Source organism: Nilaparvata lugens, chromosome X (assembly GCF_014356525.2).
Source record: "Nilaparvata lugens isolate BPH chromosome X, ASM1435652v1, whole genome shotgun sequence".
NCBI classification, from domain to species: domain Eukaryota; kingdom Metazoa; phylum Arthropoda; class Insecta; order Hemiptera; family Delphacidae; genus Nilaparvata; species Nilaparvata lugens.
The window spans coordinates 70,567,581-70,581,082 of NC_052518.1; the positions used below are offsets into that span (position 1 = coordinate 70,567,581).

A 13,502-nucleotide genomic window follows, 5' to 3' on the forward strand; every position below is an offset into this window, starting at 1 on the left:
GCCAGTCTAGTGGGGGTGCCCAGTGCAAGCGGTCAACAGAGAGAGTGATGGAAGCAGCGCGCAGCTAGCAACATAGTACATCTTGTGCTTTGAGTGTACTCCGAATCCTTCGACGACCAGGAGTTGTGTCTGAGGTTGAAGGTGGTTAATCTCAACACTGGAAGCTCCGCAGTTCAACACACACTTGGACGAGTGTTGTTCGACCTTTTCAACAAGTTTGGGCATCAACCTGCCTGATTCAACCAGCAGCGACATGCCAGGTTTTGGTTAAAACCTGACTGCATCCTGGTACATCATCGCCGGAACCTCGAATCGCAAGAGGACTTCGAGAAAGGCTAGGGAAAGCCTTTCCGACAACTCTGGGCTCGATCCGGACCCCAAGAAGACACCCGGTGCCCAAGGATTGGGACTTGGTGATCAGAAGTGAAGTCTGGCACACGGGCTCCTGTAGCTTGCCGATTCCATTCGGAATTGCAAGAGGACCTCGAGAAAAGCTAGGAAAGCCTTTCCGACAACTCCGGGCTCGATCTGGACCCCAGGACGACACCTGGTGCCCGAGGATTGGGACTTGGTGATCAGAAGTGAAGTTCGGCGTGCTGCCTCCTGTAGCTTGCCAATTCGATTTGGAATCGCAAGAGAACCTCGAGAAAGGCTGGGGAAAGCCTTTCCGACAACTCCAGGCTCGATCTGGACTTAGGAAGACACCCGGTGCCCGAGGATTGGGACGTGGTGATCAGACATGAAGTCTGGCGCGTGGGCTCCTGTAGCTTGCTGATTCGATTTGGAATCGCAAGAGGACCTCGAGAAAGGCTAGGGAAAGCCTTTCCGACAACTCCAGGCTCGATCCGAACCCCAGGACGACACCCGGTTCCTGAGGATTGGGACTTGGTGATCAGTAGTGAAGTCCGGCATGCAGGCTCCTGTAGCTTGACGATTTGAGTTCCACAGTCGGCAGGCAGTCACATGAAAAGACCTGTTATAGACCACTGTACAATGCCTAGGCACACTCAACACAGACAAACTATTTCTAGTCCACCTCTCCCAGAAATCTAAATTTAATACTCAAATAATCAGGGCTCTTATTGGCGATTAGTTTAAATAGTAACATAAGTATGTGGTAGGATCAAAACCTTTTGAGCCTGAGCACGTTAAGCTGAACGAAGTAGGGAGTGATATGTTCACCTTGATCTAGATTATTAACAAATCTTAAGCAATAATTTTGAGCTCTCTGAAGCCTATCAGACAGTGCCACAGTCATGTCATGAGTAACAGCGTCACAGTAGAGAAAGGTTGGAAAGATTAGGGTCTTTACCAGCATCGATCTTACCTGAAAAGGTAGAAAAGGGCTGATCTTCTTCAGAGAATGTATGCCAGCAAAGAACCTATTACAAGTGCTAGTAGTGTGTTCGGTCCAGTCGAGATGTCTGTTCATTAAGACACCCTAGTTTTTTACTGTATTACATTACTCCAACTGTTGGTCATTTATTGTCACAAAAGGTCTATTGGCATAGTCAAGGTTAGGTAAGCGTCTATTATGTCCTATTACTATTGCTTTTGATTTATTTTCATTAATGTTAAAACCATGTTGTGATATCCATTCTGTGATGCTGAGTAAGTAAAAGGTAATTTTGTTGACAGCGTTGTCAAAGTCGTCAATGTCAAAATGCAAGTAAATTTGCAGGTCGTCAGCATACATGTGATATTTAGTATTGGTCAGTCTGGCAGGTAAGTCATTAATGTATGAGCTGAATAACAGAGGGCCCAGCACCGATCCCTGTGGCACACCCCTATTGACCACTCGTCACCCAGATTGACCTCCATTTGCCAGTACACACTGCTGTCTATCTGCTAGATATGATCTAATCCAGGCAATGCTGTTGGCTGAAAATCCCAGATTAATCAATTTTTTAAGAAGAAGAGGATGATATATTGAATTAAAGGCCTTACTCATATCAATCAGTACCATCAGAGTAAGCTGTCCATTATCCATAGCCAAGCTTATATCATCTGTTACACATAAAAGGGCACTCATAGTACTGTATCCCTTCCTGAAGCCTGATTGGAATTTATTGAGAAGGTTGAAAGTTGAAACATTACCATTAATTTGTTCATGTGCATATTTTCCAGTTGAAGATGCAGTGGCCTCTGCGACTGGTGGCCACAAAGCTGCAGCTCCTTCCTCTTCCTGACCTGTGCCAGCTCTGCCACCGATCCTGTTTAGACCAGCGGCCTCCACCATTGTCCTCAGGTGGTTTTGACAAGAGCTCTCCTGAGCTCTGTCATGGTTCCAGTTGTAGGTAGCCCTGCAGTGGCCGAGAATTTCACTGCTTCATCCCTGTGAAGCCTGTAGATCCAGGCCACTCTTGGATCACTGCTGTCGTCTCCTGTATCCTCCTTGTCCTCTCCGCCGCGATTGCACTTCTCTTCAGCACTCTTTGCTGTTCTTCTCCTCCTATCTTTAGCCCCACGTTCGTTTGCCAATCTTCTGAGTAGATTTTTGCCCACACCTTCTTCTACCAGAATTCCCAGTATCACTCTGAGCCAGCTAGACTCAGTCGGTGTCTGGGGTGGGCTGCAGCAGGGGACGGGAGGCCTGGTGTGGGGTCCGTCAACCACTCTCGTTCAAGTTGGGGGTTGGAACTGGGTCTTGAGTACTTTGCTGAAATGATTCCCTCTTTTAGGAAGAAAGGCCATGCTTTCGCACTGCCTAACAGGGTTGGGCGGGGAGTGATAGGAGAAGAAACGATCTGGTGTCTTCTGTGAGTATGGTCTCTGGTATGGGAGAAATGTTCCCGATTGTCACTAGGTGTCCTCTTGCTATTCTAGTTAGAACTAGCAAGGTAGAAGAGCCTCAGAGCTGGGCGTCGCAGCTGGTCACTGGGTCGCCTCGGGTACTGGGCGTTTCCTGTGGCCAAGATCGGTGTCTCAGGTCGAGGAAGGCGTTCCCAAGCCTTACTCGAGGTCCTCTTGTTTTTCCAGTTGGAACTAGCAAAGTAGGAGAGCTCTTGCACCGGGCATCACTGCTGAGCACCGGGTCCCTAACCTCGGGCACAGGCTATTTCCTGCGGCCAGGATCGTGTCTCGGGGTCGAGAAAGGCCTTCTCAAGCCTTACTCGAGGTCCTATTGCTTTTCCAGTTGGAAATAGCAAGGTAGGAGAACCCTTGCACTGGGCGTCTGTAGGACCGGACATTATGCACCGGGCACCTTGACCCTGCTGGTCACCGGGTCCCTAACCTTGGGCACCGGCTATTTCCTGCAGCCAGGATCGTGTCTCGGGGTCGAGAAAGGTCTTCCCAAGCCTTACTCGAGGTCCTCTTGCCGTTCCTGGTCCTCTTTGTGATGTCCCAGGGTCTAGTCAGGTTTTAGCCAAAACCCGACTTGTTGCCACTGGTCGATCAGGCAAGCTGGCTGCTAAAAGTCGCCGAAGTGGTCGCACAACACTCACCTGCTGCGAGTGTTGTATCTTGGAGCTTCCAGTGCCTTTGGTTAACTCCAGTTAACAGAAGACACAACTCGAAGTAGTTGGAGTATACTCTGGACACGAGTTGTACTCACTCACTAACCACACGCTGCTTCCTTCATTAGTTCTTGACCAACCACCCGCACTAGACTGAACTTCTTCTGCCTCTCGGCGAGCCTCCCTCGACAGCCGAGTGGGAGGGGGTAAGGGTGCGCAGCACAGTTGAGCAGTAGCTCAGTAGCTGTCTTGCTCGTTGGACAACGAGATCTTATGAGATTACCGAGCGTCTTCAAAACCAGCTCTAAAATCAATTCCCCTCACCAGTTACGATATACATCATGACAATTCACAGATAGCTTGTTGTATTTTCAGAGGAGTATTTATAAAATAAATATTTAGTAAATCTGCAGCTTCTTTGCCTCGTTTTATAATTCCAGTTTCATTGGCTATGTTTGTAATTAGTATTTGTTTATGTTAGCTAAGTATTTTTATTCTCTGTTGAAATAAAATCCTGCTGTTTTTTGGCCAATGAAAAAAATCTCTCAGATTTGCTTGATATTTGGGAAATGGATGCATCTTGACATAACAGTGTCATAATATGACACTTTTTGCTACAATATAGAGTTATTCACTAATTTAGGAACTTCTCTTAGAACAAGAAAAATTAAACATGTACACTCAAATCGAACAATTGACGTTCATCGATAATCATTGTTCGAGCTATAATGGATTTCATATAAAAGAAGGAAATTACGAGAAAGTTATTTGATAAAAAAACACAGATAGTTTGAAATGAAAGTATATAGAGATCTACAGATGGAATTAAACAGAGAATGCATTGATTAATTTTTGGATAGTAGTTCTCATCAAATTTCCATCTAGCTATTAACCCTGTTGTCAATGTCTGCAGTAGCAGAATTCTTCGGGGTGATTTGCAGCATTTATTTAGGATTTTCGTTAAATAATAATTATATAGAGATCCACGTTATAACGGCAGCACCTGATTAACATTGGTGTTGCTATCCTTGTCTATCATTCGACAAAGCAGATAGCGCTACCTCTACCACTTCCACACTGTTCCCAGATATTTTTACAACAATGTAGAAATACTGTATAATAAAAAAATTAATTTTTTAGTGGGGAGTCCGAACCCACTAGCCTTGACAGCTGCAAAACCGTAGAAACTAATCCGAAAAAAAACAAAACAACAATTAGATAACAAAAAAATTATTTTTCCTCCACCTACTGTCAAAAGTACTTACTTTACTCCCTGAAACATGATACTAAAGTGTCACTTTTTCGCTCTCGGTACTAAAAAACAGAAAAACTCCCTAGGGAGTAAAAGTGACTCCATTTAAATAACATGGGAAGCACCTCTATTTTAAAAACGTACATTTGGAATAGGTCAGAAGGTCTAAGCTCAGATGAGGAAGCATATAGAGTAGTCATTAAACCAACTAAATTCAATACCTCAACCAGACATTTGATCGATATATAAAATTTATGTTTGTATGCTGAAATTATTATTACAAACTTCATATCACTATACTAAAAAAATGTATATATTTTTTTCTTTTATTCCATGTTATTCAAAATATCAGCCAACAAATATTACTTATTAACTAATCAAATTTGAAACGGGAACTTCATCATAGCTGTAGTTTTGGCTGTCATTGTTGTTACAACTTTAGCCGACAGATAGTGCTGTCGGAGGAGAACTGTGATTACAAGCCAGCTGTTTCTGTTTACTTTTTAGATTATGTTGTAACACATTGTTTGGTCACATACGTTTTTAAAAATTATTTTATTAGGAGTTTTTATAAAAATGTAGGTAGAGGAAAAATGTTGTGTATATCACAAGTGAAAAATGCTTCCTCTCCCTCAGGAAAATTGTTGCCCTCGGCTTCGCCTCGGGCTTCAAACTTTTCCCTCAGGGAGAAAAAACAGCACCCCCCACTCTAGATATACAAATAACTATATTAGCCCGGGTACATCTGTAGACTACTGATTGGATCTTTCTTTTAGCCTAAACTAATAGCTGTAGCAACTCATAGCCCAAGAATTTTGACTAAACCCAAATGGTAGACCATCAACACAGCTCTGATTCCAGTCATATAGTATTTGTTAAAGATTCAGAAAAAGAGTTAAGAGAAGATACAGACACTTTGAGAAGAAGAAGTCACATAGAAGTCAGGTAGATAATGGAGAGCTCAGCTGAAGTCACATAGATGACAGGTAGATAATAGAGAGCTCAGCTGAAGTCACATAGAAGTCAGGTAGATAATGGAGAGCTCAGCTGAAGTCACATAGAAGTCAGGAAGATAATGGAGAGCTCAGCTGAAGTCACATAGATGACAGGTAGATAATAGAGAGCTCTCAGCAGTGTGTGATGGGCGGTGACGAAGGTCCTCCTCCTCCTCCTCCTCCAGCAGAATCCAAGAGGAGGGAAGCCGCCTCCTCCACGTTCCAATCACATTTCTTCAAGGTCGCCTCACACTGGTGTCTAGAAGCAACTCCTAGCCTCAGCAACATATCCAGTTTAACCTTGTTGGCAGCCGCATCCACATTCCAAGACGTCTCCTGTAAGGCCGCCAAACACTCATCCTCTATCACTATCGAGATTGGGCTCGTGCTTGTAATAGGTATCAACGATCAAAGATTCCGCGACATGATCATGCTCCTTATGAAGACTTCGTGACACCAACAAAAAGACTTTATCATACTCACGTCGATCTGGTTGGTCCACTTGCTCCTGCACAATCTTTCAAATATTGATCAACTGTCATAGATCATTTTAGTCGATGGCCGGAAGTTTATCCGCTACCTGACATAACTGCAGAGACAGTGGTGCACTTTTGAATTGCTGGATATTCCATTTCGGATTCCCAGAAACTGTGACTACCTACAGATCGCGGGACCCAGATCACTTCCACACATTCGTCAAACTTTTTAGGATTTGACTCAGAAGTACAACCAGTTGGCACCCTGCATCATCAGTACAACCAGTTGGCAAACTGAATGATTCCATCGTCATCTAAAGGTCGCAATTATGGCTCACGCTAAGGTTGATTGGGTTGCCTCTACTACTTCTTGGTTTTCGATCTGTTTTCAAAGAAGATATCAAGGTTACTACATCCGAATTAGTCTGTGGAGAGACTCTTCGTTTGCATTTTGAGCTGCTCCCTTCAAACCCACAGAACGATAACGTTGACATTTCTGACAGCTTTATTTCAAGCTTAAGAGAATTCATGTCGCCCTTACGCTCAATTCCAGCAGCAAGACATGGTTAACCAGACGTTTTCGTGTTCAAAGAACTGTGCACATGCAGCCACGTTTCTTGAGAGAAGGGCCAATCCTAAGAGCACTTCAACCGCCTTACACTGGCTCCCATGAGGTTGTGGAAAGAGATAATAAAAATGTCACAATAAAGATTCATGGTAAGCTCAACAAGGTTTCTATTGACCGGGTGAAGCTGGCATACATCCCTCAGGCTTAACCTGTTCCAGGACCAGATAGCGAGTCAAAAAAAGGGAACTTTGACATTTAAGTTGGCCAAATCGTCTGCCCAGGGGGGTTGATGTGGCGAATCATCTGTTATTTTCCACACGTTTGGAACATGTGTATTAGTTTGTTTATTAGTCATTATCAATATTTTCAGTTGAATATTTGTATCACACATCATTAAAGTTCACTTATTCGTTTAATCAATTAAATTTCCTATAAATTTAAGTTTGTTTGTTTCAGTTTGTAGAATACTGGGTGTATTTTGGATTGGTAGAATAAAAAAAAGTTTCATGCTTCATAAATTTATTTCAAATTATATAACAAAATCCTCACTCAATACATTATTGTTTTAATAGTAGAATACTTGCCATGTATCCGAATAAAATTATTAGATACATATACAACCAAATTCATAAAAAGTTACAATGGGTTATTGTAGTCTATTATATGAACAATTTCTATTAAATACAGATTCGCACTTCTTATGTATTTTTTAGAACTTGACGCTATTTTATTATTTAAATAAATAGCTTTATTGAAATTTTACAAAATAATAATTAGTCTATATTAATAAATTCTCTATAAATGTCACACAGAATCATTGGGTAAGTTTTAAATTTGAACTGATCACTGATCACCATCAGATTCAGTCCACTTCAGCATTCTCTAGGTAGGCCTACATGTTTTAAAGTATTGTACACATTATAGGTAGTGAATCAATTAGGTCAATCACAAAAACTGGACAACAATTAAATTGAAGTAAAAAATATCTTAACTCACTTTTTTGGCACGTTCAACTTACAGGCTATAAAAATAACAGTTTGTATCCATTTAAATAAAATACAGAATGTACAGTTCAACCGTTTTCTAGGACTGAAAAGATTAGAATTACAAAATATGAAAACCAGATAAACTTAAAACAATTAAATAATTTTAAAACAGTTAGCATGTCAATTAACATTTAGGATGTATACATTTAGAATATTCAGTTCTGAATGAAATATTAATTGATATTCAAGGAATAAAAATTATTAATTATATAATTGGAAGTGATGAGGTTATAGTGACGATATAGAAGATAAGGTTACAGTACCTACTTACAAGCTGATCGTTGCACAAACATTAAGGCAACTGTCTAAGTCTACTTCATAAAATTGAATGAAAAAACAAATAAATCTGAAAAGCCATGTAAAATTACTTGGAGTATTGCTTTCATTATTATAGGAACTTGAATCTTTTGCTGAATTGTATTCAGTAGAACAAGATAAAAATATATTTCACATTGTTTCATGTATTAATCTATTTGTAAAAAACATTCAAGTTATGCGTATAAATTTTATCATAATTTCTCATATAGTTATTTCTACACGTCGAGTTTTTAATATGTTAAGTTATTGCTCAGTATTCTATTGACAAAAACTTCTTCCATACATAATATTTTTCAATAGAAGGAACGTTATAGGAAGCGCATAAAATGATGAAGAGTAATGAATAATTGATGGCAGCTGTGTTGTGACTGATGTGTTATTTGTCCATAATGATTAAAAAAACCACATAACCTCAGTTTAGTTATTGGCACAATGGTTGGCACAAGGTGTAGTTGTTTTATATTCTTAGAACAGTTTTGAAGAATATCAAGTTTTAGAATACCGGTACCGTACTGTAAAGAGGATTGGATACAGTACAGTTTTGTTATTCATTTCAAGTACGGTAATTGGAAATTCCAGTGGATTAATTTATTGATAATTTAAAATAATGACTGCTTATATCATGGGATTAGAAATGAAACGGACTTTCCAAAGATCAAATTAGATTTTAACAGATAAATCTTGGGTGGAGTTGGAGAAGTAGTAGAATTCTAGTTCTAAGTTGAAATTTAAAGTTAAAATAATGGTATCAGACTATTAAACAATTTCACAACCATATTAACAGTTGACAACCCTCGAACCCAGATATGATGTGATTAATAAATAATAATAAAATAGAATAAAATTATATTTAATATAATAAAATCATTGATAAAGCGTTTTAGATAAAATATAATATCATTGATAAAGAGTCGTAGAATAAATTAAATATGATTGACGTAGAATCGAAGAATAACTATGATAGTCAATAAAGAATTATACAATAAATGATATAATATCATTGATAAAGAATCATAGAATGAAATAAATTATCGTTGTTCAATTGAATAAGAGAGGAAGCTCAAACTGATTTGTGAGGATGGACTAATTACAAATTACTCAAGAAAAATTGATAATTATTTTACTAGTTCATAGGAATAGCCATAGAAATAATCTATGAATCTGAATTAAATCTATTCATCACAAGATTTATAAATATATTTTTCCAACTTAAACGCTAATCCGACAGCTGCTTATACGAACACTGTTTTTTACAGCAGACAACCAATTCAAAAACTAAATAATATATTTGACAAACGTTGCAAATGAAATGATTTTTAATGAATTTGACTTTCAAGGTATATTTTGACCTACAGTTAAAAAAATAGTCACTTAACTGGCTGGCGTTTTCTTTAACTAGACATGAATGTACAAGATAATAATTATTCAAATTTTCAAGCTACAGTTGAAAATTAAGAAAATATCGTACAACATTACAAAAGTCTTTGTCTACGATATCAATAGTCAACTTCGCAGTTGTCAGTTTTTGAATATATTTGAGACGATCAGTAACGAATAACCAAAAATTGATTTTAAAAACATAAAATGTATTTTATGGCAGTCGTTTGAAAAGGAAAGTTAGAGGAATAGTAAATAGCATCAATTATTACAATAGTATACAACGAATTAAAAAAAAACATATAACCTTCCTAACTATTTACTACCTACTTTATTATGAGAAGAAGTAAACACAATCAAAATTACAATGCATTGCATACTTTCGTTGAATATAATAATAGGGATACATTTTTCTAAACAAATAGGGTAGTTTCACGATTCAATATATATTGTGATGTCAAGGTAATTCAAAAATATAATGGTAAAATAATAAAACTAAAAATGTACAAATGTTTCGTAAATAATATCAAAAGGAATCATTTTTTTCTTAATATGAGAAGTAGACTAATTGTGATGTTAAAAGTGCTTGACAGAGTGAGACCAGCAATCATTGGGTTGATCATCCTCGATAAAAATTATATAAAACATATATAACCAACAAATAATATTTATACTATGAAAACTCATTTGCATAATCACACATGATTTTTCATATAAATACATAATCTGGAAATGAAGCTGGTAAGTTTGATTTAATTTATGATTAGAAATGATTATTCGTGCCACATTAGGTGAAAGTATTAAAATATGCATATTTGACATTATTTTGGTATTTAAAAAATAATTATTTTTTCTAAAATCAACCTTCTTACATCACTAAATGAGTAACTGAATTTTATATTCTTTATTTAAAACAATTAAAGATGGAAACTTTGGGGTTATCCGTTAACAAAAAATAGTATGCCTAAACGAGAGTCGTATATTGAAAAACGGGTTGCTGAAGTTTATTGTGTTATGAATATAACTTTAATTTTTAAAAGAATTAATGAAAGTAATTGTGAAGATGTAAAATAAGAGTAGTGTTTTGAAATTTCAGAGAGCTAGAATTTGAAATGCTAGAGAGGACTCAGAAGTCTCAATTTAGTCTAACAAATAATATGGTCACTATCTCTTTCAGTTTACAAAGAATGTGATCATGCTAATTTTCCGTATTCTCATATTGAATTGCTTAAAACTACGTTCTACCATCGCTCACAATACATGCTTAAAATGTAAATTTTCTTTGAATATTTGTGAGACAGTAGACAGTTAAAAATATATCACTATGTTTTTTCAAATAGTCAAACAATTATTTTATATCATTCGGGAATACGCTTTTGGTGTCAGTTTTTAGAATGTTCTTGATTTTTTATTGCTCATTTTATTGAAATTCTATTGAATTCGGTTCTGCGAATAATATTATCATGTTACAAATCCCACAAACTCGGAGCTTAAACAACCATTAACAATGATTGTTACAATTATATCAAATATCACATAGAAACAAAAATTCTGACCATTGTTACCACTTAATGATTCTATCACAAAAAATGTTCCAATCGGCATTCATTCCAAAACAAGAAATGTTGTAATACACACATCACTTACATATTAGATTAAAATCATTATCAACTTATCACTCACTTATCATCTCAAATTGTACTTATTTATGCAGCTGCTGGGACTCAAGAGTTGATCAACTCCGCCTAATAAAGGATATTTTCTTAATTTGATTTCAATGAGAAAATTCTGCGTTAATAAAAAACACCAAAGGGATACGGAAGACTTAACTAAATTTATAGCTACTTTATACAATGAGTATCATGATGACATTGTCGTTTATACAGTCTTAAGCTCTAGTCAAAGTCGAAGCGATTCAAATATTGCTACGACTACTTTCACTGGCCATCAATGTTGACAGTTTCTGCGAGTCGGCAGATTGCAATTCGTGTCCGAGCAATCCCTTCTTCTCCTCCATCAGACTCACCTGACCAGGGTTGTACATCGACTCGTACACTGGATTTCCGAAATTCGATACCTGTTCGAGATGAAAATTGTTCAATAAATATATATGATCGGATTCTAAGAATATTTGGAAAAACGAGTTGACACCAACAATTCACTTACTCAAGGTAGATTCTCAAATATCAGTATCAGTGTCTGGGAGCGGTTCACTTGAAATATTCTCCCCATTCACACACGATCGAGTGGGAATAGTTCCATTAGAACTCATGGCAAGAATATTTGCACTACCCGGACGCGGACACTGATGCGGTACAATTGAGTGTGTTTCTAGCTTAAATTACTAGTAATATGACTCAAAATTTGTAATATTTATTTATAACATTCCACAATCAAAATATCAAATCAATAATTGCGAAAGAATCAACAGGATGAACCCAAAACTGTTTCTCTCCCTAATTTTCATAAAAATAGTCCAAATGAGGTTATGAAAACTTTTTTATGAAGATCACAAATACACATAACGTTCAAGCCTATTATGTGTATTATTCTATGTTACTTATATATGCTTGTATCAACTATTCAAACCACTACTCGTACAAAAATTTGTATGACTATATACTATGACTTTGCCTTGTTTACAATTTTTTGTATTGTTGGCTGTAAATAAATTGAATTTGATTAGTTCAATTGCAAAAATAATACTAAAGTTAGGTGGAGTGAACTCATGAAGCAGACTTGTGTGAATCTATACTATAATAAAGGAAAGAACTGGCTTATACACGTAACTTACGTGATAGGAAAATTATGTTTGACCCATCATCACGTCTAAACTACTGGACTGATTAACTTGAAATTTTGTATAGAGATTCTTAATCAACCGAGGATGGTTATAGGCCTATTTTGAATTCTTCAAGATTTTATTATGTCGAGTTTTCAGTTTGTCAAGTTTTGAAATAGACCCTTGTGCGCAGTTCGGGTTTCCTGCTAGTCTATATAATAAGAGAGAGTAGGGTTGTGTTTGTTGGTGTGTTCGTTTGTTCGCATCAAAACATGTCAACTTGTTGATTGCATACCAGAAAAACGGGAATGATTGAGATGAGCTTTAGTGTTTACGAGTTTGTGTTTCTTGAATAGTTCCAAATTTTCTCAAATAAATCAATATTATTCGTTAAAAATGGTAATTGAGTGGAATATTTCTAATTAATTTATCAATTTAAGCCATCTAAATTAGAAATTTATAGATTTAATGTTTATTTTGGACCAAAATTTTATAAAAATTGTACTTGTGAAATTCTAACCTTATCTTGGACTTTGTCACCTATAAATTTGGAAGAAAAATAGCACAAGGACTACCTTATTATTTTATCTTTCAATGTTATTACATTAGTGTCATTTGCATTGTAAATAAATGAATAAATCTCCAAATTTTGCACATAGTTTCTAAATTAATATATCAATCTCGTGCACCTGGAAGCCCAAATTTCAATTTTCATTCAAGATTTTTCAGAATTAATGTTCAAATTTTATTAATGATACATACAATTTCATAAAAAAATTAACAATCATATAATCGAAATTAAAAAGGAACATCTGTTTCTATCATTGCATTCTACCTGATACCACTTAACCTCAATAATATTGTTTTGATAATTGATAAATATTTTTAATGATAATGATAATATTTTTATTATAAATATAATAATAGTATTGTTTTGATAATTAATAAATATTTTCATTTTCACAAACTCTGTATAATAATATGGTGAATGTGAAACAGCTGCATCAAAGGAATTATCTCAAAAACATCTGTTTAGAAAAACATAGATTTGAAACTTCGTTTTCCTGATTTAATGTTTAGGCCTACACGTGGCATGGATTATTATTCAGCTAGAACAGTTTTTGAGACAAAGTGCTGAATAAACGTCTATAGTTTCATCAATGCTGTATCAGCAATATGGAAACGCATGCAGTTAATATGTCTTTGAATAAAGGTGTTGACATTTACATA

The 13,502-nt window shown here is 36.5% G+C and overlaps 2 protein-coding genes across 2 annotated transcripts in view; both read right to left on the reverse strand.

The window, feature by feature from the left end:
* Window positions 1-5,336: 5,336 nt before the first annotated feature.
* On the reverse strand, window positions 5,337-6,107 carry LOC120354653 (the record flags this gene model as incomplete). The annotated part of the gene is made up of 1 exon (XM_039442029.1): window positions 5,337-6,107. A coding segment is annotated over one exon (270 nt), but the record flags the coding sequence as incomplete, so codon positions are not given.
* Window positions 6,108-7,251: 1,144 nt separating this feature from the next.
* LOC111054785 (low-density lipoprotein receptor-related protein 1) overlaps window positions 7,252-13,502 on the reverse strand; it is a gene marked incomplete in the record, with an annotated part of 225,889 nt that continues 219,638 nt past the window's right edge. Inside the window, 1 exon segment of the mRNA XM_039442030.1 lies at window positions 7,252-11,567. Coding sequence (XP_039297964.1) covers window positions 11,406-11,567 — 162 coding nt within the window.